General features: G+C 43.7%; 1 protein-coding gene across 5 annotated transcripts in view; it reads left to right on the top strand.

Moving 5' to 3' along the window:
• The window catches only part of FTO (FTO alpha-ketoglutarate dependent dioxygenase), a 357,038-nt gene that overhangs the window by 195,510 nt on the left and 135,859 nt on the right, over window positions 1-25,669 (top strand). The window contains exon 9 of one of the 5 annotated variants that reach the window (XM_045523122.2): window positions 10,266-10,776. The exons of the other annotated variants lie outside the window; for them this stretch is intronic. Within the exon in view, the coding sequence (XP_045379078.1) occupies window positions 10,266-10,284 (19 nt within the window). The 3' untranslated portion in view covers window positions 10,285-10,776. Of the gene's footprint in view, window positions 1-10,265; window positions 10,777-25,669 lie in introns of those variants that run through there. 5 annotated transcript variants of the gene reach the window in all.

Raw genomic sequence — 25,669 nt, 5'->3', positions numbered from 1 at the left:
AAGAAAAGGTACAGTCTGAGGTCCAGGCCCGAGTTGTTTTTCTAAATTAAAAAAATAGTAAAACTCAGGGCCTTTGTTTATTTTACACAAATCCCTAGTGGCTTTCCTCGGTTGCAGAAAATTTTGAGGGCGTGTTTGTCATGGAATAATTATTTGTAGTCAGCTTAAGGAAAGCAGTGGGCTTCCTTTGCCCCGAACATGTCAGAATGGGAAGCAAATTATTTTTTTCCTGCCTGCATGCTTAGTCTAGAGAATGTAGCTGAATCACATGTTAGAGAAAGTGCTTCGCAAAAAAATTGTGATCCATTTCACCATCTGGCCGCTGAACATTGTGCTTTTTTTTTGATACTAAATATACACGTGACTCTTGCACACCATTTCACTGCTACTTGGCAGTTTTTCTGTAAAAATAAGACGGCACTTTTCTTGTTAATTGAGTAGATATATGTGTTCCTTTGTTTATTCCATTTTCAAAGAAACATCTTGGTGATGCTAATCAGTGCCAACAGTAGGTAGGTCACAAGCTCTGCACTCATTAATTGCTAAGAGTGATCTGTTTAAAGCTTTCTCCCAGCTTCCTGTGGACAGAGTGTCCCGGTTTCTGGCCAGTGACATTGGCGTTCACAGAGTCCCACACTCTTCTGCAGAGACTGCTGACGGCACATCCCATGTGTCTGCATTCGGAAAAGAGAAGGATTTTATTCATGAAGCATTTTTGTGTATTTTGTATGCCTGCTGTAAACCAAGTATGGTGTGAGATGCTGTACACGAGATAAAATGTGCTCGGGAGCCAATTTAAGAATTGATCTGGGGATGAGAATTTAGCAGGTTCCTAGAAAGAGGCTGTGGAAGGCAGTGGAAAGGGAAGTGAGTGGTGGAGCCATCGTTACCACAACAGAGAGGCCCGCTGCTCTGGCCCTCCCAGGAAAGTATTTAATTGTCGATGTTTCGAGGTCTAGAATTGCTGTACTATTGAAAACCCCTGGTATTGAACTACATTGCCTACAGAAGAGAAGCCTCACCCAGACAGTACTTATGTTTAAAATAGAATTACAGCCCTTCTGAACATTACCTAAAGTGAGTATAGTTGTTGTCTTGACTGTATATGTCCAAGGGGATTTACAGCGAGCAGAAAGCCAGGTGAAGTATAACTCAGGGGTTTGAGGAACGCTTTAAGCGTTAACTATGCTTTTTAACTTTAAAGCTCTCCCTTTAAATTTTTGCTAAGTAAGGTGCAACTACAAACAATCAGACGAAAGCCAGGCCAAAGGATTTTTTAAACCGAGGTATAATTCATGTAACATAAAATTAGTCATTTGAAAGTGTACAGTTCAGTGATTTTTTTTTAAAGTATAGTCACAAGATGCTGCGGCTGTGACCATTATCCAATTCCAGAGCATTTCCATCACCCCAGACAGCAGCCTGAACCTGTGAACACCCACTCCCAATTTCCCCTTCTCCCCACAGTCCTTGACAACTGTCTGTCTAACCTACTTTCTGTTTCTATAGACTTGCCTCTTCTGAACATTTCATAGAAATGGAATCATACAGGACTTTTGTGTCTGGCTTCTTTCATTTAGCATAATGATTTCAAGGTTCATCCATGTTGTAGCCTGTATCAGTTCTTCGTTCCTTTTGGTTGCCAAAAACTAATCCTATTTTGTGGCTGTACCACATTTTGTTTATCCATTCATCAGCTGAGAGATGCTTGGGTTGACTTTCTGGCTCTCACGCATAAGGCTACTGTGTACATTCATGTGCAAGTTTTTGAGTGACATGTCTTCAGTCCCTTTGAGTAAAAACCTAGGCATGGAATTGTTGAGTCACAATGGTAACTTGATGTTTAACTTTTTGAGGAGCTGCCAGGCCCTTTTCCCCAACTCCTGTGCCGTTTTGCATTCCCAGCAGTGGCACACAGAGGTTTCGATTTTTTCCACCGTCTTGCCAGCACTTGTTCTTGTCCTCTTTTTGGATTCGAGACATCCCAGTGTTATCTCATTGTGGTTTTGATCTACATGTCCCCGATGACTAATGATGTTGAGCATCTTTCCATGGGCTTATTGAAGACCATTAGTTTTTTATTAGGAGATTTTAAAACATGGCAGACTTAACGACTTACCCCTAAGTGGTAAAGAGGTCACAAGCCTGTTAGGGGTATTTGGCTTATTGGATGGATAGAGTTCCAAACGAGGCTGTCACGAGTACGCAGCTGTGCCCGGTTCCCACTTACCACGGCCCTTTCTTTACCGCATGTGGCCCACATGCGTATTTACTTGTTTCTCTAGGTCGCCTCCCGCTTCCCTCTACCATCCTCTTACATGTCTGTCATTACAGAATCTCTGAACATTGCACGCTGGATAGGACTGTAGCCTAAGTAAATGGAAACTCTGTTCTCCTAAGCCCCTCAGCTTCTAGGCTCAAACAGGACTTACGATAGCCCCATCGCAGACAACTTCATTTGGGTCCACAGAGCCTTAAAATGGTTACTGAGAACAGTTTTTTAAAATGCTTATGGCATGTTCTTTAGAAAAGCTTTTAGAACTACTTACTTCCAGTTAAAAGTAACTCTCCAGACCTAGATGTTTTTATACTCGTCTTCTCCATATTGGGTTTGGTATCTAAAAAGGCTGCCAAGTTAGCATTTTTTTCTAGACTCCTGAAACAACCGGATGTCTTATTATAGACGGTCCTCCTGTCCTCCGCAGCACCCCCCATCACCACGTACCTCCAGGAGGGATCCACTTTGGACACCTTTGTTGGGGGTCCACAATCCAGTGGTTATAACCTAGATCTTATCATGGGTAGGACTTCCCTTTCTAAGCCAGTCAGCTTCAGAACTCTAATCTGGGTGCCACAAGTAAGCCAGCTGGCGTGACTCGCTTGTGTGGACGGACTCCGGTTTTAAGACTGGCACGTTACGGTTTTCTCCATGGTGGTCTGGTCTCTCCTCTTGCCTGATGGCAGGCCAGGTTCTACTCAAAGCTAACAGGTTGGCCCAGTTCAGTTTAGCAATTATAAACTATTATTTACTACATGCTTATCAAGTACAAGTCACTGCACTCGACACCGTGGGAAACGGCAGGATGAATATGAAACAGTCTCGACTCTGAAATAATTTATAGTCTCATGTCGGGGAGGGGCGGGGGAGGTTCATAAAGGCACACAGGCGACAGATTCCTGTTCTCCTTCGCGTGGGGCACTCTGGGACGCAGAAGGATGACTGCGCAATGGAGTCTACACCAAGGAAACTTAGAGAAGAAGTAACCCAGCATGTACTATATAAGTAGTTGATTATGTTTATATTTTTTGTCTCTCTCACTAGAATGTAAACCTCATGAGGGCGGGGATCTGTCTTGTCTGTTCACCAACTGTAAAACCCGAGCCCCAGATCGCCATCCCTAGCCTTGAAGATGGGCTGTGGGATGATGAGGACAGTATAGTTCTCTTCTGAGATAACACGTGACTGAGTCACCTGACCATGCCAGCTACTGTCACCCATGCTCAAGACAGCGGCTGCTGCTTTTGGCCGAATTAGTTGGGAACTTGAAGTTGTGGCATCTCCAGTTCAGTAACTGTCCCCTGCAATGAGCTGAATTTGTGTGCAGCGTTCGGGGTGCATGTGAGGAGTAAAGGAAGAGAATTCCGGGGAGCGGCAGGGAGGCACTGGCCAGCTAGCTGCCATCCGCGTCTTTCTTTCTAAAGCATCTGTCCCATCTCTTTTAATAATTGCAGTTTCTGCTTTCTGCCGCCGTTAGCAGAAGAATGTCCTTTGTGTCTCTGAACCAGATTACTCCATAAAACCCGATAACTCCATAAAACCTCCTCATAAATGTGTAGGAATTGAAACATTGTATAAATTTAGAGCAAGGATTAAATGAGTCTAGAGATAGGGCTACCTTTTCTCCAAGATACAGCAACTTGTCTTAAGGAGGCAAGTGTGGTTAATGTTATTACCATTGTTACTGTCTTGCTTGGAACAGTTTTACGGGGGGACAAAAGCCAATTGACTTCCGCGCATCTTATTTATAAAATCAACACATAGGCTTCAGGATGAGCCCCGCTCCTGGCTGCCTTCTGACCGTGACTGGTTGCTGGCTGCTTCTTAGAGGCAGGGCTTCTTCCACTTTTTGAGAAAACATGGATTCATTTATTTATTTATGCAGCAAATACTTATTAAGTACCAGCTATTCTTCAAGTGCTGTTCCAGGGTACTGGAAACACAGCAGGGATGTGAACTGATGGGAACTCTTCTCTCATGGAGCGTATATCCTAAGGGCAATGACAGCTAAAAAATGTCTTCCTAAGTGCAACTCTGAACATGTCTTTTCAAAAATGTATGTAGTGGTCACACCCTGCGTATTCAGTGACTCTCAGCAGAGCCAAAATATCGTCATTCTGTTTGAGATAAGGACAAAATTTTCTCTTCCGATCTTCATCGTAAAATAATCACTTGTTATAAAACTTGCAGCTCTCGTTCTAGTGAGTCAGACTGGTGAGCTGTTCATGGAATATCAGTGTTCTGAGGATCTCCATCCGAGGGAGGCCACCGCATTCCTTTCTCCTTTGATCGTCTGCACCCTGGTTCCCAGTGACTTTAAAACGAACGATGCGTCACCTTAAAGGTCTTCCCTTTAAGGAAGGCTTAAATTCAGGCCATGTTACATTCACAGGTATCTCTTCAGAGAGAACAGGAGAAGTTGTGCATGTCTCATAGGCGCTGGGGGGATGACATGGGTAATGCGCTCCAGCGCTTAATAAGTGGTGGTTATGGTTACTGGGAGTGAGCTGTCAGTTATGTATTGATTCAGCAAATATTTGTCGAGTGCCTCCCTGATCTCAGGCACTACCGTCGGCCCTGAGGTTATAGAGATGAGCAACACTACTTGGGGGAAGTGCAGTATACAGTATGGGGTAAGAATGCTGTGAAGGAGGTGAAGTCAGGATCCTGGGGAAACCCTTGTCCCAGGGATGAAAGGGACAGGCTCTCCAGAAGTGTCTGTGTGTGACTCGTTATATGCCAGGCTGTCGTGAGGAGCGCTGCTCTGTTGTGAAATTGTGTCGGTGCAAGTGGCTGAGAGCTGTTTGTCTCCAGGTATGAGCGAGAAATAGGAGAGAACTCTATATGTGATTATGGGTCACAGAATAAAACCTGGGCTGCCTTCTCTCCAGAGAGACCAAGCTCTCAGTGGTAAATGGTGGGGGAAATGGTTTCTTTCAAAGAACATTTTATGAACATGGTATAGAGGCTGGGAGCATGGATTCTGAGTCAGATTGCCTGGGTTTAAATCTTGGATCCACTTCTATGATTCCGGACGAGTTATAATTAACCCAAGTTACTCAACCCCTCTGAACCTCCATTTTCTCATTTGTAACTTGCCTGAGGGGGTAATAAGAGAAGCTGTTTCATGGGGCGGACCAAGGGATCCCACGTAGAACACCTAGAGACACATGCTAGGTGTTCAATAAAAATTACCCCTCACCTTCAGATCAAAACCAAAAAAGGAAGAACAGTCCTAGCCAAATTCACCCAGCCTGGCCTCTCCTTTGGGAGGGTGCCTCCAGGTACAATCCTAGCCTCCCGATGGGGGCCCAACGTTGCTGAGTTGGTGTGGGGAGGCACACTGGACAGAGCTCATCCCATGTCAGGCCCTGCACGAGGTAAGGACTGCCACATAGAACTGACAGGCGGAGGCCTGAACTCCAGTTTGAATCCTGTCTCCAGCTGGCTGTGGACTCTTAAGCAAGTCACAGACACCAGAGCTCAGCAACTTCGTCTACAGAAGAGGTGGCTTCTTCCGGTGACCTCGAAGGCATCTTCCAGCTCTGACAAGGCTAGAGCCCAGGGAGCAACTAACGGAAGGGCAGGTGTTACTCCTGTGGCTTCACTTTCTACCTCCACCAGCCTTGAAATCAGCCTGCAGTTGTCCTGAGTTTAGCAATACTAGCCGCTACCATTTACTGAGAACTCGCTAACTGCCGGACAGCTTTAAACACTTTAGGAGGTGAGAAAAGGGAGGCATAGAGATGGAGAGTCGTTGCCCAAGGCAGCACCGCTAAGTAGTGGAGATGGAATTTAAGCCAAGACAGCGCAGCTCGGGCCACTGCTGTGTGGATGCAGCTGGAGCAGGTACAAGGCTTTCCTCTTTGTCATCCACTCAGCTGTTCACGTAGTGCTTGACCTGGGTCTCACAGTGTGGGGGTTAGAGGCCTTCCAGGATCCTTCCCAGAGTGGAGATGGGTGGGCGTGTATCTGTAAATGTTTGTTTCCTCTGGTACCTAAAGACGTTTCACACTTCTTAGTTGTGGGTGCCTCTGTGTCTCTGTGAGGGAGTGGTTTCCAGCTCATCCTTTATACATCTCCCTCCCGTAAATCTTTTAAAGGAAAAAGTTATTACCTTTATAGCTATGTCATCTCTTTTATGCTGGTTACAATCTTCTAGAAGGTGAGAGAGTCGGGGCACAGATGAGAACATCAAAGTTTAGCCTCCAAGAATCTGTAAATCCTCTAAGTGGAGTAATTTCGGAGCTGGGTTAGTCAAGGCTGATTTGAGTAGCTTCCCTTAGGGCAAACAGGTAGCATTTATCTTCTCTGTAATGGGTTAATCACTGCTGTACAGTATGTTTATATCTGGGAAACAATTTACCGCACATGAAGAGCAGTAATTTTATTTTATCTCAGGGGTGTCCCTAGTGTATTTTACAAATTTACTCTGTAATGTATATTCCAGGTTATAGATAAAAGTTTGACTCTGGCTTTCAGTTGAGGAAGTAATGGGGGGGTGGGGGTGGGGTAAAGTATAGCTCCGTTGGCCTGTAGGGGACACTGTTGCGTCATTTATCGGAATGATTTTCAGTCTCTTGTCCCAGGACAAAAACAAAACAAAACAAATCAAACAACAAAAATAGGTCAGTCACCTTCACATTGTGTGTTGAAATTATTTGAACAATTCCAGTATGTTTAGAATATTCCGTGTTTGGTGCGTATTGATCAGGTTGTTGGTATCCACACAGGAAAGGAAGAGTTTAGTGTTTCTTTCCAAGAGGGGAGTGACTGACAGGCCTTTTCTGATTAGCTTTCTCTCCATCCTCTCCACTGGACAGAGTGCTACTTTGTAGTTTAAGAAACCTCAGGTTTAGTGGGCCATCTTAATTTTTCACAAGGAGATGCCCATGTTAAGTGGAAACGCTTCAGTTCTGTTGTATTCTGAGTCAGTCAGTCCTGGAAAGGCGTTCTAGAGGTTCTGACTCCCTTCCTTTCATCCTTATCTTTGTCTTCACTGAAAAGATGCATTTTACAGAGAAGAAAATGAAGTCGTGTCTACCAGGCAGGCTTGTGGAGGGCTGGGTCTGAGCTCCGGGAAACACCCTGCCAGATGCTCGGCCCGCTCTCGGTATATCCGGCCTCTCTTCCCAGCCTGCCGGCAGCCTCTGCATCCCTCCAGGTGCCCCGTGGCCTTGCCAGCAAAATCTCCACCCCACTGGCCAGCTCGGGCCTCCTCCCCACCAGAACAGGGGCCCTGGAAGGTGATTGTAATTAACCCCTGGAAAGCATAGGCTTTGCTAAGGCAGCATGTGCCGTAATGATACCATGAGCTCGCTTTCTTTCCAGTTTCACCATCAATTATGCCATGTGTTTCATCCAGTTGGTGCTACCCTCCCAGTGTTAATTATAACCTACAAGACTGTTACAGTTAATTTTATGGCAAGCATATTGTCTCTTCAAGGCTCCGGAGCAGCTCATAAATTATCTTGAAGGTAAAATGTAACTTGGGGAACTAGTTATGAAAATTCCATCCATCTCGCTTAGGAGCTGCAGCTGCTACTGTCAGCTGCCTCGCTGCTGTGTTGTGAAGGAATTACGGTGGGTCAAGTTTAAGAGGGGAGGCCCAGGCTGTCATGGAGGAGGAAGGCTGCCCTGGCCCTGTCAGACAAGTACCTTCTGCCAGTCCCTGGTGGTTTCACTTTGCAGGCGGGAAGAGGCAGGCTGCACAGGTGGACGGTCCCCAAGCTGTCTGTATTCATTACTTTACAGAAACTTGTTGTAGGCAGGCAGGTCCGGAGACCTTGCCTCTTCTCTGTTGTCATGATGTAAGGCATCATCTGCAAAGTCTGAGAGAGATAACTCTATAACTAACTCTGGGCTCGGTTCAGGGGACTCCGGGAGGAGCAGGACGGAAGTAATCCGTGGCCATGCCTCCCAGCAGACCCATGCATGTCTCTCTGGGTGATTCCCGCTTCGCCAAAGCCCTTGGCTGAAATAGGCATTGTGTTTGCGCTGGTTATTTTTCATCTAATCTGCTCAAGTGAGATTTCGCTGTGAACGAACGTCCTCTTAAAAATTGCCTCTTAAAGAAATGAGCAGGTTATCTTATTGGGATAATAAACACACTTCTTTTCTGTTTCCTCACACGAAGTAGAAGCTTTACATTTCCGCCCTCGGGGCTTTGGCATTATTATTTTTAATGACTGAACACAAGTCTTTCATTTAGCTTGTTTGTATAGTTACTGTAAATGATCTTTCTGCTGTCGGTTCTTCATTTGAAATTCTGCATGTTATGCTCGCTTTAAAAGCTTTGAGGGGGCCTCTGAGAATAGGGAGCCGTGTGAAGCACAGCATCTTCCAGCAGCTGCCCTGGAAACAGGCTGTGGCAGAAAAGTCAGAGAGGATGTGTTAAGAAAGTACAGCCTGCATGGAGAAATCTGCGGGCGAGTTTGAGTGAAGCAAACACAAAGAGGGGCGGCCCGGCTCAGGGTGACAACTCTGCATGGTAAGTAAGGTGGGCCTTCCCTGAGCTGGGGATTTCTCCCTGTGTATTTTGGGGCGTGTTTTGTGCGTTCACACAAGTTCTAGCCTTTGTCCCAAGGGCCCCGAAGACCATTATGCCTGGCTATGTGACTGAGAGAATGGGACCTGGTTTTTTGTTTTGTTGGGGTTTTTTTCTTCTTCTTCTTTTTTAAGGTACTGTGATTTTTTTTTTAATTGAAGTATAGTTGATTACAATGTCGTGTTAGTTTCAGGGGGTACAGGAAACTGATTCAGTTATTTTTATATCTATATATCTGTATATAGATAGATGTATAGATCTGTCTATCTATATGTTCTTTTTCAGATTCTTTTCCATTATAGGTTACAAGATACTGACTGTAGTTCCCTGTGCTCTACAGTAGGGCCTTGTTATCTGTTTTATGTATAGTAGTGTATGTTAATCCCAAACTCCTAATTTATCCCTCCCCTATCTTACCCCTTTGGTAACCATAAATTTGTTTTCTATGTCTGAGTGTCTATTTCTGTTTTGTTAATAAGTTCTTTGTATCATTTTTTTAGATTCCACACCTAAGTTACATCATATGATATTTGTTGTTCTCTGACTGACTTCACTTAGTATGATAATCTCTAGGTCCTTCCATGTTACTGCAAATGGTTTTTTCCTTTTTATGGCTGAGTAGTATTCCATACTACATCTTCTTTATCCAGTCATCTGTTGATGGACATTTAGGTTGGTTCATGTCTCGGCTATTGTAAATAGTGCTGCTACGAACAATGGGGTGCATGTATCTTTTCAAATTAGAGTTTCCATATTTTCCGGAGAGAGCTGGTTTTGAGGGGTTAGGAGGGCACATGAAGTGGTGAAATCGTGCCCGAAGAGGCATCAGGCTTTCTCAAGGAAGTGCTCTTCTGAGCTCTTGATGAGAGCAGCTTGGTACTTGGGTACTTGTGAGTTTTCTAGTGGATTCAGACAAGAGAATGCAAACTAAAATGTCTCCAGGGCCTGGCAGATAGTCTGGGTGAATGAAGGCAGAGATGTGAGACTGGGGTGAACAGGGAAGTTCCTGCCCTGTCTGAAGTGGGTAGCAAGGAGGCTGAATCTGTGTTACTGCGGGGTCGCCTACATTTTCAAGAGAAGGGGAAAATTCAGATTGTGTATGCAGTCTTGTGAAGTCTAACTATTTGAATGGTAGCAATAATTCAGATATTATTCAGGCTAATCAATACATGTCTGCAAATTGGATGGTGTGGGTAGGATTCTGATATGGAATGTGCGTCCTGCCTGCTCAGAGTGAAAACTCTTCTCAGCCTTCTCATACTTCCTGGGAACAGCGGCACTGACTTTGGCCTGGAGACGAGGATGCAGTCTGGGTGCTGCCTTCCATGACCTTGTAGTATTACTCTGTTCTATGTTGGTTCTCGCTTGGAGGAAATATTTGTGTGTGTATATATATATTTTTGCCTTTAACTTGGCAGTCTTTCATCTTTCCTTTTACAGAGTTTTCAAAAGTGAATGAAGTGTATATGGCACTCATTGTCACCATAAAAAGGGCGTCTGCAAAAATGTTGGCAGTTTTGAATCCGATGAAGGTTTTGGTTCTCAGGAAGGAAGGACGGGGACTCCATTGCTGGTGATCACCATTTCTCCTATTACACCCTCGAGTTTATGCCATATTTCCAGCTCTGCCATGGGGGAACCCAGCTGTTCTTTCATGGCCCGAAGATGTCATGTGATCAGAATCATCTTTCAATCTTGTCTCTGAGGCTGATGGTCATATGGAGGTGTGGTCTGGGAAGTTGTTAAATACATGTGGGTTTGATCTTCTGGAGAAGAGGAAAATATAAAAACTATGTCTTTCCTTTAATAAAAAGAAAAAGGTAAGCTTAAACCTTGGCTGCCGCAAAAGTCAGCTGTTACGCGTGCGTGGTTCAGTTTCATCGTAAATATTTCATAAGGGTTATTACAATGGAGCCCGGTTGACATCACAGCCCCCAACTGTACCAGAGGAACCATTTCACTGAAATAAGCCAACATTTCTAAAGAAACATGAATTTCTAATGTAAAGTTAACATCGGGTCAGAAAACCCGCTGGAAGAAATGTCTGTATCAATGTTTATAATCTCTGCATTTATGGATTTGCAGTTTGTGCAGAAAACTCCCAAAGAGACTCTATTTTGGTTAAATAAGACTAGCTTGTGAAATAGTCTGTATATCCAAATCCATCTTAACCCAGTATCTTGGCAGCCTTTTGTATAAATAATGTCTTTTCCAAAATGTGTGTATTTGAAAAAGGAAGAGGAAAATTAAGTGGCAAACTGTGTCTCTGGGTTGCCATAAACTGACAGAATCCTAGAAACAGAAAGCAAAGACTGACAGCTCATTCATTCTTTGAGCAAATTACAGAGCTGTACATTAATTTATGGATTTTATTGATGCATGGAAGGTTGCAGTGAAGAGCAAAATGTTTATCCTAATTCCTTTCCTCTTTTTTTTTGTTTTTGGAGTAAAAGTTTATTTAAGCTTTTTTTTTTTTTCCTTCGGTGTGGGGTATGTCACACAAATTATGTATGAGGTTTAGAGGCATTTGTCACAAAAAAAAAAAAAATGAAAGGATATTCACGTTTTGTAAAAACTTAATCCATGTTCACAGATGGCTGTGTTCAGGTGCTATTTTAATTATGAGGTAAAGAACAGCCCCACACAGTAGGAAGTCATCTTAATAAATGGAGAGAGGCTTTTGTCTTCAAGCATCAAAGAGGCTTGTTACCGAGAAATTTAAAGACTTGGTGTTACAGGGGAGAGTCTCAAAATGACCAAGATACTTGGAGAAGGCGAAAGGGTGGACTCTTCTAAAGATCAAAGGAATACACTAGACATGGTTTACAACTGTGTAGCTTTGAACATTCTTAATGCTGGTCATTTTAGCAATGGCTTTTCCAGTGATAAATATTCACCATAGATATGTTATGTTATCAGAGGGTAAATAAGCAGAACAAATTGCAAATATATTTTTTAAATTTTAATCCCAAGTGGAAGTATTTCTTTACTTCGGCTCAAAGGGCTGCTTTGCCCTTCAAGATAGAGTGCCCAGAAGAGCTAATAATAATTCAAATGCTGCTGTAACTTACAGCTTGCATTAATAACACACAAATAGAGCAGTCTTCTTATTAAATATTAGTAATATATTATAATAATGTTTTACTGTCTTTCCCTTAGTGGGGAATTATGAGGACCTCATGTTAGGACCTCAGTGTCCTGACACAGTTAATTATCCATGGATAATGGTTTTCAGCCATCGCTGTTCGCAGGGATGCAGCTTTGTGGCTGAGGCCTTATTAAGTGTTTGGCAGACTCAGGTGCAGTGCACCTATGCACTTTCCTACAGAAGCAAACAGCTGCGTTTTCTTTACCATATTATACATCACATAGAGCATCTCATTTATTATAGCCGAGCTAATGGTGCCAGTGCAGACCTCTGTGTCTCGTTCTATACAGCGATAATATATTTGCTGTAGGGACTTTCGCTTGTTTTTCCTAAGTAATTAATCTCTTCTTGTACCAAATGTATCACATGAAAATGGGTTAGTGCAGGGGTCAAAATACATTTAATCCAGTCTGCAGAGATGGGATGAGTCCTCCAGATACAGTGTCTTTTTTTTTTTTCCCACAAGGGCCTCTCCAGTCTGCGTCTACCCACCAGCACAATGCTCGCATTACTAGGAACTTAGGCTAATGAAAGGGAACTCCTTTCAGTCCTTTAGCACTGAGACTGGATTCAGAGCTGAATGTGTGCTGTGTGAAGGAAGCTTACTGACAGTCATCCACGCTCAGTCCCTTGACAAGGTTGTGTATTTATTGTCCACATGGATAGTGGTGGTGGGTTTCTGCCAAATGTCAAATGTCTCCCAGTTCTTACACAGGTTGGGCCCTTCTGAAATGTGCCAAGGCCTCGCTCAAAGGCTCCTGAAGTGTCACACAACAGTGCTCTGGTGGCACACCAGGTGATTTTGTAATACGCCAAAGAATACTTTTTAATTTTCAAAGTTAGGTGTTTTGCTTTAGATTGGAAAGGCATAATTGGCACATGGATCCATGGTTCCCCAGTAATGTTGTTGAGGACAGGACTAAAGTCACTTTTTAAATGTTGTTGCTGTTTTAAGTTGACTTAAAAAGGCTGAAAATACAATCCTCATCACTAAAAATCATGCTGGTGGATCACACCATCAAAATTTAGGAAGTGCTGGCCTTACAAACTGAAGGGATTCAGAAACGTGCGTCTTAATCATAATTCTGCTATTAACTACGAAGAAGGTGATGGTGATCATCGTCATAGTTAGTAATAGCAGCTCACTTCTGATGAATCTTTACCATCTGCCCGGTACTGTTCTAAGTGTTTTCCTCTTATTTCCTTCCTTCCTTTTCATGCCAACCCAGTGAAGGAAGTGCTGCTTCCATCTCTGTTTCGTGGACTTACCATAAAGCTCAGGAGATAGCTCAGCGACGGTAACTAAGACCCAGAAAGGCTAGGGAATTTACCCGAGATAACACAGGTTGTAAGTGGCCAAACCAAGACTTGAGGCCAGGCAGTGAAGTTCTGGTGTCTTCTTTTTAATCATTGCATTTTCCTAATCTTCATGTGTTATGAAATATTACCCTCTGTTCTCTAAAGAAGAAAGGTAGAGAAACATGAACGCATGCAACACTGTACGTAATTGTATATGTAAGTAATATTTAATGTGTCTAATTATTTACATATACTATGTGTATGCATTATATATGTAATATAATAATGCAGTAGTCACCCATGTTTTGTGAAGTCTCTGACCTGTGCTGCTGATTGGGGCATGCTATGCTGATATTCCGAGCCCTTGGCTCAGATAGCATCCTGGGTGCTAGAACAGATGCCTTAGAATATGAAATTCTTTATTTGAGTGAATGAAAAGGGAGGGCAGGGACATTATAACCCTGTTTTTTTCAGTTACTGCCATAGAACCCTCTGAATATGTACTATTAGGGGATAAGTGACACTTAACTCTTACCAAACATGGGCCTCCGGAGCGAAAGAACCTTCTGCAACTTCTCATATTTCCATACTTAGGAAAGCGTTGTAATTCTTTCACCCATTCACCTCAAATATAGAGGAACAATGTCTCATCTTGTCTGAAGCTTAGAGTGGAACTCTTCAGCAAATAGCAAGGTTAGAGTCCCAGGAAGAAAAGACAGAGCAAGGTAACCTGTGAAAATTTATGGCGACTCTTCACAAATGCATGGAAATGAATAGAAGATCAAGCCCTCAGGACCAAGATCTAGGTAGAAAATAGGTCTCTTAGGTCCCTGGGAAAGATGGAATGCACACATTTGAAGTTCTTTTGTGACTCTTGGTTTCTCTTGATTTAAAGTTCCAGAAGAATGCTCAAACAAGCACCAGTTCTCATCTGTCTTTGTCATCTGATAGTTTTCAGAGTCAGAATGCTTTGGGGTTTTTTATTTTTTGGTTTTTGTTTTTTGTTTCTTCAGTAGTATTTATGCACAAGGAAACTTGACTTGGGTGAGGCGTTCAGGCATGGAGAAATGGGTAATTGGGCCACTTAGAAAACTGTCCAGTAAATGCTTCCAAGCCCACCTCCCCAAAGGCCCGGAGTCATCATGAACAATTATTTGAGAATCGTGAGGTGCTCAAAGAGGAAAATTGCAGAGCAAAATGGGGGTTGGAAGGATGCATACTTTTGTCATTTCAAGTTAAAGCCGGGGACTAAAACTCATGTCCTGCACCATTGTAATCTACAACCATTAATTTGCTAACAAGACTTAACTGATCGGGGATCGGCAGCCTCCAGCCTCCAGGATAATCAAAACAAGAAGCGTTTGGCTCCGGAGAGTAAATGCTGTCGATCTTTTATTGTCCAGCCCCACCATTTTCTTTCTGGCAGGCTGAGATGAAACAGAAAGCTGATATTTGGAGCCACTGGAATTGCAGGCCTTGTAATTTAGAAATATCCATTTTATCCCATGTAATTTCTTCCCTAAGATTCCTCAGTCTAAATCTGATACAGGTAGGAGCCAAGACAAACAGTAACCATTTATAGTCATCCAGACCAGTTTGAATTTCACTCTAATGTAAAGCAAAGAGAGTTTTTGGCTTTGTTTCAGGTGTGTAACAGGGGTAGAAAATGCATTTAAAATTTCGCAGCAAATGTTACCATATGTTTCCATAACAACTGCAAACTCTGATGTTAGAAAAGCAATAATATAAACACATAGGAATCTTGGAACAGTAAACGATTAATTTACCCAATATAAAAAATCCAGCATGAAGGGGCTTTTATAGCCACAGAAGCCACGAGGGGGCCCAGCATCCTGTGAATTTCTCCATTATGTGGCCGAAAATGCTGCCGGTTGGTTTAAATGAGCAAATCTTTCAAAATTATGGGTACAGTGTCAATTCTCCACTGTGCATTTTCCTGAAACAGTGTGTGATGGTGCCAGCTATGGCTGATTTCTTTGACCATATTGAGCTAGTGAAATACCCTTTAGTAGCTGCCCCCAACGCACATCTGTAAAATAACTGCATTTTTTCCTGGCACCCAGAGCATCAAACTCCATAACGAAGGCCCAGGTCCTGTAGAAAGTGCCGGGGCCCAGGAGCTGGCGCTCATGCTTGTCAAGACAAGGGGGTTCGTAGATTGTTGATATATATGAAGAAGGTCCACAGCTTTCTCTCTTCCCCATTTTGAAGTGAAGAGACAAGGGAGAAAGGGAGAAAATGTGGGTCTACGTGATCATATCTTAAGAATAAGGAGTTAGTAATCAGAGTTGTTGAAATCCCCACAAAGAGAAATTCAGAGTTCTCTGATTTCTCTGTGGGGCAAAGAAATCCCTTCTTTTAAGGGATGTGGTAGAAACATGGCAGAAACATGCCAACATGTGGGTGGGTTTTTCACTTGAAAAGAAGCATTTTTTTTTTTTCCCCTGAACCTACCTCAGAGTGTGTGGATAGGGTTTTTGAATCTTTTCCTGGAACAGAATCACGTTATCTTGTCATTTAAGGTAAGATGATGCAGTTTGCCCAGCCCTGAAAACTCATGGTAATGAAAGAACAAACTATCACTGAACATGCTGATCAATGAAGGTTAAAGTCAAAGAGGAAAGAAGGTCAGAAGGAGGCAGGCTGCCCTAAAAACAAAGTACAGAACTGCAGCGAGGGTGTGCGTCCAGGATGGGCCTTGGTAAGGGATTAGAGAAGGGGCTAAAATTCTCAAAATTTTAGAAGGTGGAATAAAGAGACTCGACTGATTTAGCTGGGGTGGGATGTGCGGCTTGGCCTCCCTGCAGCCTTCCCAGTGGAGCTCGCGGGCTGCTGAGGCGCCTGGGTTACAGCAAGGCTCACAGTGTTGTTACCTGGCCAAGGGGAAAACGCATGCTGATGTTTAAGGAGCTGAAGAGACTCGGCCAAGCAGGAGTAAGAGTGAGAGGCGTGACCGAGGGGAGAAGGATGGGAGACAGAGAGGCAGGAGGGCTCAGATCTTAGGGATGGGGTGTAAAGGTTTCTTTCCATCATGGTGTTTGCTGTTTCCGAATAAAAATGAAGCCAGATTCCACTTACAGAGCATTTTGAAAGTTTCTGCTCTGTGTCCAGTGCAGTGCTAGGTCCTCTTAGCGAGGCTTAATGTCGTTGTCAGAAAGCAGACTTAATGGAGCGTGAGATGAATGCTAAATTAAATGGCATCAACTATGAGAAAATGGTGAGCTCTTTGAAATAAGCGTCATTGTGGGCAGGGAAGGTTTGTAGGGGAAGAAAGAGGGAGTCAAATGGAGCTCAGGAGGTACTGAGCCCCTCTGTGTGTTGATACTTTAGTGGTATTTTCATGTTTATTCCTCACAGTCCTCATACAAAGGGAGGGTACCACCGTCTCCGTTTTACAGATGATGCAACTGAATTCAGAGAAAATGAAATCAAGACGGTTATTGACAGAACTTCAACTCAAACCAATTTAACATGTTAGAAGAACATCAGAACCTGAAAATCACTAACCACTACCTAACGCTGTGCCGGGTTTTTGAACAGCCCTAGGATATATTCATTCTCTCACTCGCTCGCTCACTCTCTCTCTCTCACTCGCTCGCTCACTCTCTCTCTCTCACTGTCGATGTGCTAAAATGTCAAAACAAAAGGATCTGTGTGTTTGTTTTTAGGGATGTGAGGGAAAAAGAGGACTCTCGGGAGATGGTGGCCGATGATGAAGCCAGTCTCTGGGAGAAAATCGTCTCAAACAGAGTAGGCAGTGGCAGCTACTAAGTGGCAAGAAAAGCAGACCTAGTCCCCAGAGGAGGAAAGGAGAGTTAATGGAAGAAGGAGGTGTCAGGTGTGACCTTGTAGGGTTGAGGAGCTCACCGGGGTGGAAAGACCCTGAAGACATTGGAGTGTAGAACACATTATCGCTGGTGTTATTTCCTGGAGGCAAGCAGAAATGCCATAAAAGGAGGCCTAATATAGCCGTGAATCACCAACATTTTCCTCTTTGGTCTAAGCATCCCTAAACAACCCTATTTGAAAAGTTGTTTCTAGACTAAGTAGATGTTTGCTTCAGGGGTTCTGGCCTTAGGTTGTCTTTAGAGGGACGGCCCTGGGTGTATATAGGTCAACCTTAAGGTGATCTTTTTTCAACTGAGGCCACGGCCCAATAAAAGTTCCCTTCTCCCCTGGCTTCAGCTAGGCTGGCATTTCTGACAGACGTGGAAGCAGATGCCAGCATTGTTGCTAATGACAGGTGATTATACGAGGCATGGGGGCCGAGGCAATTAAACCATGACTTGACAGGAACATTTGGCAACGTAATATTTCAGCATAAGAAATCTCTTCGCCACGTGCTTTTCCCCCCACTTGGTTTGGTGAATAGAGTTCATTTTTATCTTTCAGAGCATGGTGCTGCGAGATCTGAAACCGTCTTGTCGGAATTCTTCCTGGTTCATCGTAGGGCTCCAGAAAGTGGTCACATTGGGCTGTGTGGGAATCTAGTCGGGGTCTGAGGCTCTAGCCAAGGTCTGCTCTAGGGCAGTGATGGGAACAGGGTCTGTGACTCCATTGCTGGAGTTGTGCCTTACATGTTCTTGTGTTCAGTGTGACAGTGGTAAATAATGGCTTTGGAGAGAAACAAGAGGTTCTGTTTGTTTTTTTTGTTTTTTTTTTAATACCGCTATCATTTCAGCTTCTCTCCCTCTTGCCAGGATTTACCTGCTGTTGCTCCCATAAAAGATCAAAAGACAGAGTCTTCAGTTCCTGTGCCCACTCAGTTCCCACTACTGGAAGTAGGGGAAAAATCTGGCATCACCCACCACTAACCTGTTGTTACAAGAAATGGTTTTAGAGCAAGTCATCAAGATATGGAATTTGTCCATTTATTCATTAGATTTAAATGTAATATTTTTTTTAAAAAAAGCCCATTGCATTCTTTTTTGCTGTCGAGATGCTTGGCAATGCCTGTATAGACACTTAGAGACTGCCTCCTACTAACTGCCGATGGCTTCTAGCTCGCGATTATATGTTGGCGGGAACCTTGTCTTCTGCTGGGTAAATAGCAGACCTTCATAAGCGTAATATTTATAGTTTTCACTGCTGGACTAGCTTTCTGAGTCTTCAGTAAATGTTTTCTTCTAATAAATAACAGCCAACATTTAGATACAAACCTCTAGGTACAGAATAGATAAACAACAAGGTCCTACTGTGTAGCACGGGGGACTATATTCGATGGCTTATATTAACCTGTAATGAAAAAGAATATGAAAACGACTATGTATTTTTAATGTGGAAAATTATATGTCACTTTATTAACCTAATGTCTTCCACTCTGCTTCTTAATTGTAATCATCATTCAATACATTATATATATATATATATATATATATATATCTGATTTTATATGTATATATATATCTGAATCACCATGCTGTATACCAGAAACTGATACAACATTTTAAATCAAATATATTTCAATTTTTTTAAATGTTAAAAAAAAATTAACAGCCAACATTTACATTCACTATGGTCCTGGCTTTGTCTAAAGTGGGAACTTTCCTCAAGCAGGTAGCTCACTCCTTTGCTGTAAAACCAGCCCTTTGACACTCTGGGTGTTGTGCAGACCTGGCTGTTTTAGATCAGTGAAACAGGCCACTCAGAGAAAGGTGAGCTACTGGCAGGAGGCCTCGGTTTCTTTTCCTCAGCTGGTTTTGATTTTCTCCAGGGAGGGACTAGGAGGAGCTGAACTGGTGAACACAGTTTGGTTGCTGCCAGAGGAGAGCCGAGGGGCTGTGCCTCTTTGTGGGTTTGCCCCCTCCAGCGTGGCAAGCTCGCAGCCAGCTTTTACATTCTGCTTCAGGCTGCAGTCAGTCTCTAAGCAGAAGCTTTTTTCAAGCTTTGTCAGATAGGTTAAAAGGTGTCCCACCTCCGGTGTATTAAAAGAGAGAGAGAGATTAAACTCACTAAGCCTGCCATGTTCCCTGAAAAATATCAAGTCAAAATGATTTTTAAATCCAAAGTTACTAGGCTTAGGGGTGCGACCTTTAGTGAAAGCGGCCTCCAAACCAGGGAGGAAAGATCTGTGCAAAAGACAATTGGCCCACAGGCTGGCGGCCTCAGCAGAGCTGCCAAAGCCAAAATGAATCGTCTTGTTTCTCTACCTTCGGCCGACAGAACACCAGCCCCAAATAAATACCCCACCAGCCTCAGAGGCCTCTGGATTCACTGCAGTTCCAGGTAGCAAAGCCTGGACTGAGCTCCCAGGGGTTTCAGAGATGAATAAGGCAGGGCTCTGCCCACAGGAGACTTAAAATCACACGAACACTACAGCCAGTGATAGCTTGGATTGAACTCCTGCTCCAGTATCCAAGTGCTTTAAATGTGCCAGTCACCCGTTTAATCCTAAATAATAATACTATCTAGTTCTTGTCGAGTGCTTCCCTGTACCAGGCATGACATTTTTAAGTGCTTTACTATTCACAGCAGTCAGTATTTTTTTTTAGCATCTCTAACTTTAACAAGGGCACATCAAGGCAAAAGGAAGTTAAGTAACTTTCCTGGGGACGCAGGGCTGGGGGGCAGAGGAGCTGGGATGCCAGGGCGGGAAGTCAGGTCACCAGGGGCCAGTGTCCCCAGAAGCAGCATCAGGATCACCTTGTGAGCGTGTGAAACAGACCGCAGGCCCTTTCTGGGCGGGGCTTGAGTGTTTGCATTTCTAACACAGTTTCCGATGCTGCTGGTGCCCGCAGCTCTATGCCAAGTGGAAGAGAGCAGTGGAAACCAGTCACTACAGAGCAAAGAGAAATGAGCCATTGCATTACTAATATAAACAGGGTGCTTTGAGGCTAGCAGTAATATTACTATTGTTGTTGTTGTTTTTATTATCATTGCAATTATTATTGGTATTAAAACAGGCATTTATCAAGTGCTTGCTCTTTCCCAGGCACTGTTTTGAAACCATGTAAGCATTGTAACTGTTAATAGGGGCCCCCTCATTTAATCCTCACAGCAACCATATGAGGTAGACACTACTGTTCACCCCATTCTACGGCCGAGGAAACTGAGGCACAGTGTACCAACTTGCTTAAGTGCCAGAATGAGGGTTCAGACTACCCCAGTGTCATTCTAGAGCCCAAGTTCTTAACCACGAAGAAGGCAACGAACAGCTAAGAGGCTCGAGCCACATCCACAGAACAGGTAACCCATACGCAGGGCCCTGAAGGGGGAGGGAGTGGACGAAAGGCTTCCCGGATGGAATGAAAATGTGCAAAAGGCCCAGAGACCTTAAAGTGCAAGATGTGATGAGGAATGGGTAACAGGGAGGCTGCTGTGTCGGCGGCATGGGAAAAAATGCGGCATGGGAAGGCGGGAAGAGTAGGTTGAAGTCTTTGAAAATGGGGAGCCCGTGGTACTCCAGGGTGGACACGGAGCTTCTGAGCAACTGTCAGGGGCATCCTCTTCCTCAGAACTCATCCCAAGACTTCCAGACAGAGTGATGGAGTCATTCTTTGTTCAGGCTGCTGCCGGGCCATCCCGTCTGTGCCTCTTTGTAGTTTGAGAGTATCGCAATATGTCCCGAGAAGAGTTTGATTTCTAGGTTAGCGATCCCTTGACCATGACTCTTGTCCTGCCGAGGGACCAGTGAGTTTTGCACGCCAGCCACATCAAAGTGGGCGCGCACGCGCGCGGCTGCATGTGTCAGCAAGTAAGTCCACGAAGCACCCTTAGATAACGCCCACCGTGGCGCTGCTGCAGTGGTTACCGCCGGAGCTGCCAACTTGTTTTATTTCTGGTCTCGCCTGGCAGCCCCGGAAGGAGGGGAAAGTAAGAATTTTTATCTCCCATTGAGTAGACTTTCATTACATTGTGCTTACAGACCCAGTGTCAGCACATAAAATGTTAAACGTCACTGGCCTGAAAGAGGCTCCATTGTCTTCCCTCTGGTGCTGGGGGAATCTTGCCAGCCTGGCCGCAGTGGTTCTGTCAGTGTAATACGACATGAAGCATTTCCCAGTAATGACAGACATTGAATATGAGTGACAGGAACTCTGACCGCGTGGAATGGGTTCAATTACCAGAGACCAGGAGTTACCTGAGATAAAACCAAAGGGCCCAATTGTGCTTGGGTTTCCACCCCTTGCCTCCCAGATCCAGAGCCGCCAAGACAAATGGCTGATTAACCAGCCCCTAACCCTCCTTTTTCTGTGATAAATGTGTTTGGATTTCCCTGTCCCAAAAAAAAAAAAAAAAAAAAAAATCTATGGAATGGGGTGTGTTTCTAAAGGAAATATGATCAGAAAACAGTAGGGCTTGTTTGCTTGGTCCGTTTTGTCTCTTGCTGGCATACAACCGACAAGTGTCATTCTATCTCAGAAGGGATCTAGGACACGGTGTCCAGAAATCAATACAAGATCAATGATCGCTTGCTCTCTTCACCGCGCCTTTCTCCTGCTGCAGCAGCTACACTGCCCCGGCTCACCTGTAGTCAACCTGACGCCGGTGTTGGTGAGCGATCCTGCCATCGGCAGCCCTCCTTTCCTCTCCTCCTGCAGGCTGCTTGGCTCAGCATCGGGCGCCGAATTGTGCTTGTTTATAGGCTACTGCTTATGGCCCCCAGATAGAGTTCTAGCGAGCAGCCCAATTAAACTGTCGCAGGCCGCCCTCCCTTGCCTCACTTTGCAGAGTCATTTAGCCAACAGACATTCCTGACTATTAAAGCTAGTAGCAGCATGTCTCCTGAGCTGGAGATAAAATGAATGAAATTTGTTATCCCGGCCTGACACTTGATCCCAGCTGTTGAACTAATGCTGTTGCACCTGAAGTTTTTCTTTATGGTAATTGTCGTCTGTGTTATTATTTCATATAGTAAATTGGAGAAAATTGCAACAGGTATTAAATTCTTTGAGCTAATTCATGGGAGTGCTATTGTGCATTCTTCCAAGGTAGATTCCAACTTCTGTTCAAGGCTGGGAAGACGGCTTTTGCTGGCCAGATGCCCTGGCTTGTGTTTCATTATTATCAGAGACATTCCAGTTTTAGGTCTGGTCAGGCATTTATCAGCTTTACCCGAAATCCGTTTTTCAATCTACTTTTGCTATTAATTCAGTCAGCCTATGTTGGGACGGGCCCTGGGGAATGCAGTTACGATGACCGGTATTGACAGTGATTTGCACCATTCTGATCCATGGCACATCGTCTTGGTGGTATCATTAAGTCTCTTGCATCATGTACGCTTAGGTAAAGGACTGTGTGAAGTAAGACCTCCCATGGGGCACTTTGGGAATCCACTACTCTAACTGGTGGTTCTTGAACACCTCAAGTAGTACCACTTCCACGAGAACTCATTGGAACAAGGATGCTGAAGGTATGATGCCTGTCAGCCCCCCAAAGCATCTGCATCACCGGTCCTCACTACCCTTTGATGTTCAGTCTCTTTATTTCTGTTAGCCTCTTTCACTAGGTCTCTTTCCAGAGTTGGGGGAAATCATTTATGTGTAGACTTGCCATGGGGGTGTGGCATAGCCCAGTGGCAGAGCCCATGCCTAGCATGCATAAGGTCCTGGGTTCAATCCCCAGTACCCCCATTACAAAATTTAAAAAAAAATGTAGACTTGCCATAATAATGTATGAACCATATTCAGACTTTTGGGCAATCTCTGAGGCCTCTGTTTTCTGCAGTCGATAGCATAGGAGACCATGTCTTTTATAGCATTTACTTGTTTGCTTAGCTTGTGATCAGAGCTCATGGTGAAGGCGCCATCAGATCCAAAATGAGAATTTGCATTCAGTTAGTCATAAAAGTACTGTGCTTGCCTTCAGGTTAATGCTTGGTGAGGGGGGAAGACAGAAAGCCTGCTAATGTTGTCACTTTAATTTCTCTCCGAAGATCCTGACATAGCAGGGCTCCTTCAATTTCAGGAACATATTCACATCTTTAGAATCCAAAGGCTTTGTCACTGTCCCCACTAGGAAGCAGAAGACAGGCTCCACTCTGTATTTTGATTAGAGGCAAAGGGGAGAAGCTTGAACTCAAAGTAAGGGAAGGTAGACAAAGGGCTTTGTGATGATCATGATCCTGCTTCATCACTCTACCCCCCAGTTCCTAGGGAGAGTATGCAGACTAGTTCATGGATCCCCTGACACAAGGATACCTGGGAGGCCCATAAAAACTCATCCGAAAGGCCTATCCAGTGCTTTCTCTCCCGATGTAGACATTGTACTTGGACTGCTGATAGCTAGTATCAGGCTGTTTATGATGGAGGATTTATGTGGCAAATGCAAGTCCGTTTAGCGCATAGGATCTCAAACGTACTGCGTGTATGGTTTCAGATGGAAGCTTTGTTTAAATAAGCTGTTTTACAAATTCAGATCTGCTGAGATTGAGTCACTATAATTTACAGCAGAGTTCACCATGTATTTTCTTTCCCCCTCTGAGAAAATGAAAAAAGTCAGTCTTTCATTTGTATATGAAATGTATGGAATGGGTATAGAATATTAAGTGTAGAATATATTTTTTTTAATCCTGGGAGATTTATTTTCTCACCCTCAAATACAGTAGGAAAAACGGGCATTTTCAACTAAACTAAACCAAACCAAGACTAATCTTTGTTGTAGCTTCTTAAATTACCAGACATACAACAATTTGGGGCATTTTTAAGCAATATATTAACAGACACACATTGACTTGCTCCCAGAGATCCTTTCGATGCACAGTTATTCTTGTCTTTGGTATTTGAGGATCCTAATGATGCCACAGGAACGTAAGTAAAAGTTGTTATGTAATAGCTGCACGTGTGCATTTCAGATCCAGAACTAATTCTTTTCCATATTTCTGTCTCTGTTTCTCTGCATCTCACTAACATGGGTGATTAGCTCATCTCTGCAGATCTTACCTGAACTGATATTTCTATATATTTGGAATTACTGTTGGGGCCTAGATTGTGTGACCCGTTTTGTGTGGATTGCATGGTGGCGACCTCTGCCAATGAGCTGACATAAGAGCTCATCGGACAGTTGGTTGTTAGAGCAGTGTATGTGAAACAAGAGTCGGAATTTGAAAGACTCCTGAGATGAGGGCAGCAGGCAGGACGACTGAGATCAGGGCCCTCAAAAGGCAAAATTAAAGGAAAACAAAGCCCCTTCTCTCTAGAATTAGAAATCCAGATACCTCTAGACGGGTCACTGGAGTGAAAAGATTCTCAAGATGGCAAATATTTGGATGAGGTGAGAGAAGCGCATACAAGGGAAGGACTCTTGAGAGTTTATCGTGCGAATCCTGAAATAATTCCTGTCCTCTTCTCCCGTACTCTCAGTTTGGAGAGCCTCAGACCTGGCGTTCACTCTACAGTTCACTGCACTCACATTAATTCAGAGAGGTTTTTCCTCACTTTACTAGTGAAGAAGTGGGGTGTCTGAAAGCTAAAGTAATGATTCCCACTTAACCTTTTTAAAGTGATTTTAGAAGGTGGGACTCAAACCTGGCTCTGTTGCTTCTGAAGCCGTAATCACCAGTTTTGTGTCTCTATGAGATGAATCGCTCTGATCTTAGAAAGCAGTAGAACTTTCAGCAAGGAATTTCAAGCGGGACTGAAATTCCTTGTCATTGTCCCTGATGATAATGCCAACTCAGTGCTGGGCTTTTAGTCACTGCCATGAACACTTACCCCTGCCAGGATAGAAAATAAAGTGCATTTCTTCAAATTTGGACTGTAAACCAGTTTTCATAAGGGCGAGTTATATAGAATTGGTTATTTAGAATCCTTGCCGTGTGGATCACAGTAGGTCTTTGTCAAGGCCAGGGACTGGCATATTTTTTTTCTGTTAAGAACTCAGATAGTGACTGTTTTAGGCCCCGTGGGCCACGTGGTCTCTGTCAGTTGCCCTCCTCTGCTGCTGTAGCACAAAAGCAGCCCTCGACCATATACGAGTGAGTATGTGAGGCTGTGTCCCCGTAACTCTTCATTTACTAAAACAGGTGGCAGGATTTGGTCCACGGGCCATAGTTTGCCAACCCTTGGCCTCAGCCTTGAGGAAGACGTATGTTTAAGGGAACCAGAACACAACACATGCTTTATTCTCTGTTCCTTTATTAGTTGATAATGTAGATTGCTGGTGAGAGAGATGTCCTCTCAGCATAATTTGAAACCCTTTCCGTTGGCTTGGATTTTAAAGTTGTTTTCTTTCTTTTCTTTTTCTTATTTTTTTTTAAATCTCTTGTTTAAGCACATATTAAATGTGTCCATGTTCTTTCCATTAAATATTTTGGTTGCCTTCCCAGACTTCAAATTGCAGTGAATTTATCCCCAAAGGATGTTTGGTATCAATTCTCAAGATGCAATTTGAATGCAGTCTGTTTCTATAATGGAAGCAGGATTCCAAATCTTCATTA

Source organism: Camelus bactrianus, chromosome 9 (genome assembly GCF_048773025.1).
Source record: "Camelus bactrianus isolate YW-2024 breed Bactrian camel chromosome 9, ASM4877302v1, whole genome shotgun sequence".
In the NCBI taxonomy this organism is placed as follows: domain Eukaryota; kingdom Metazoa; phylum Chordata; class Mammalia; order Artiodactyla; family Camelidae; genus Camelus; species Camelus bactrianus.
This window is presented reverse-complemented; position numbering and strand designations above follow the sequence as displayed.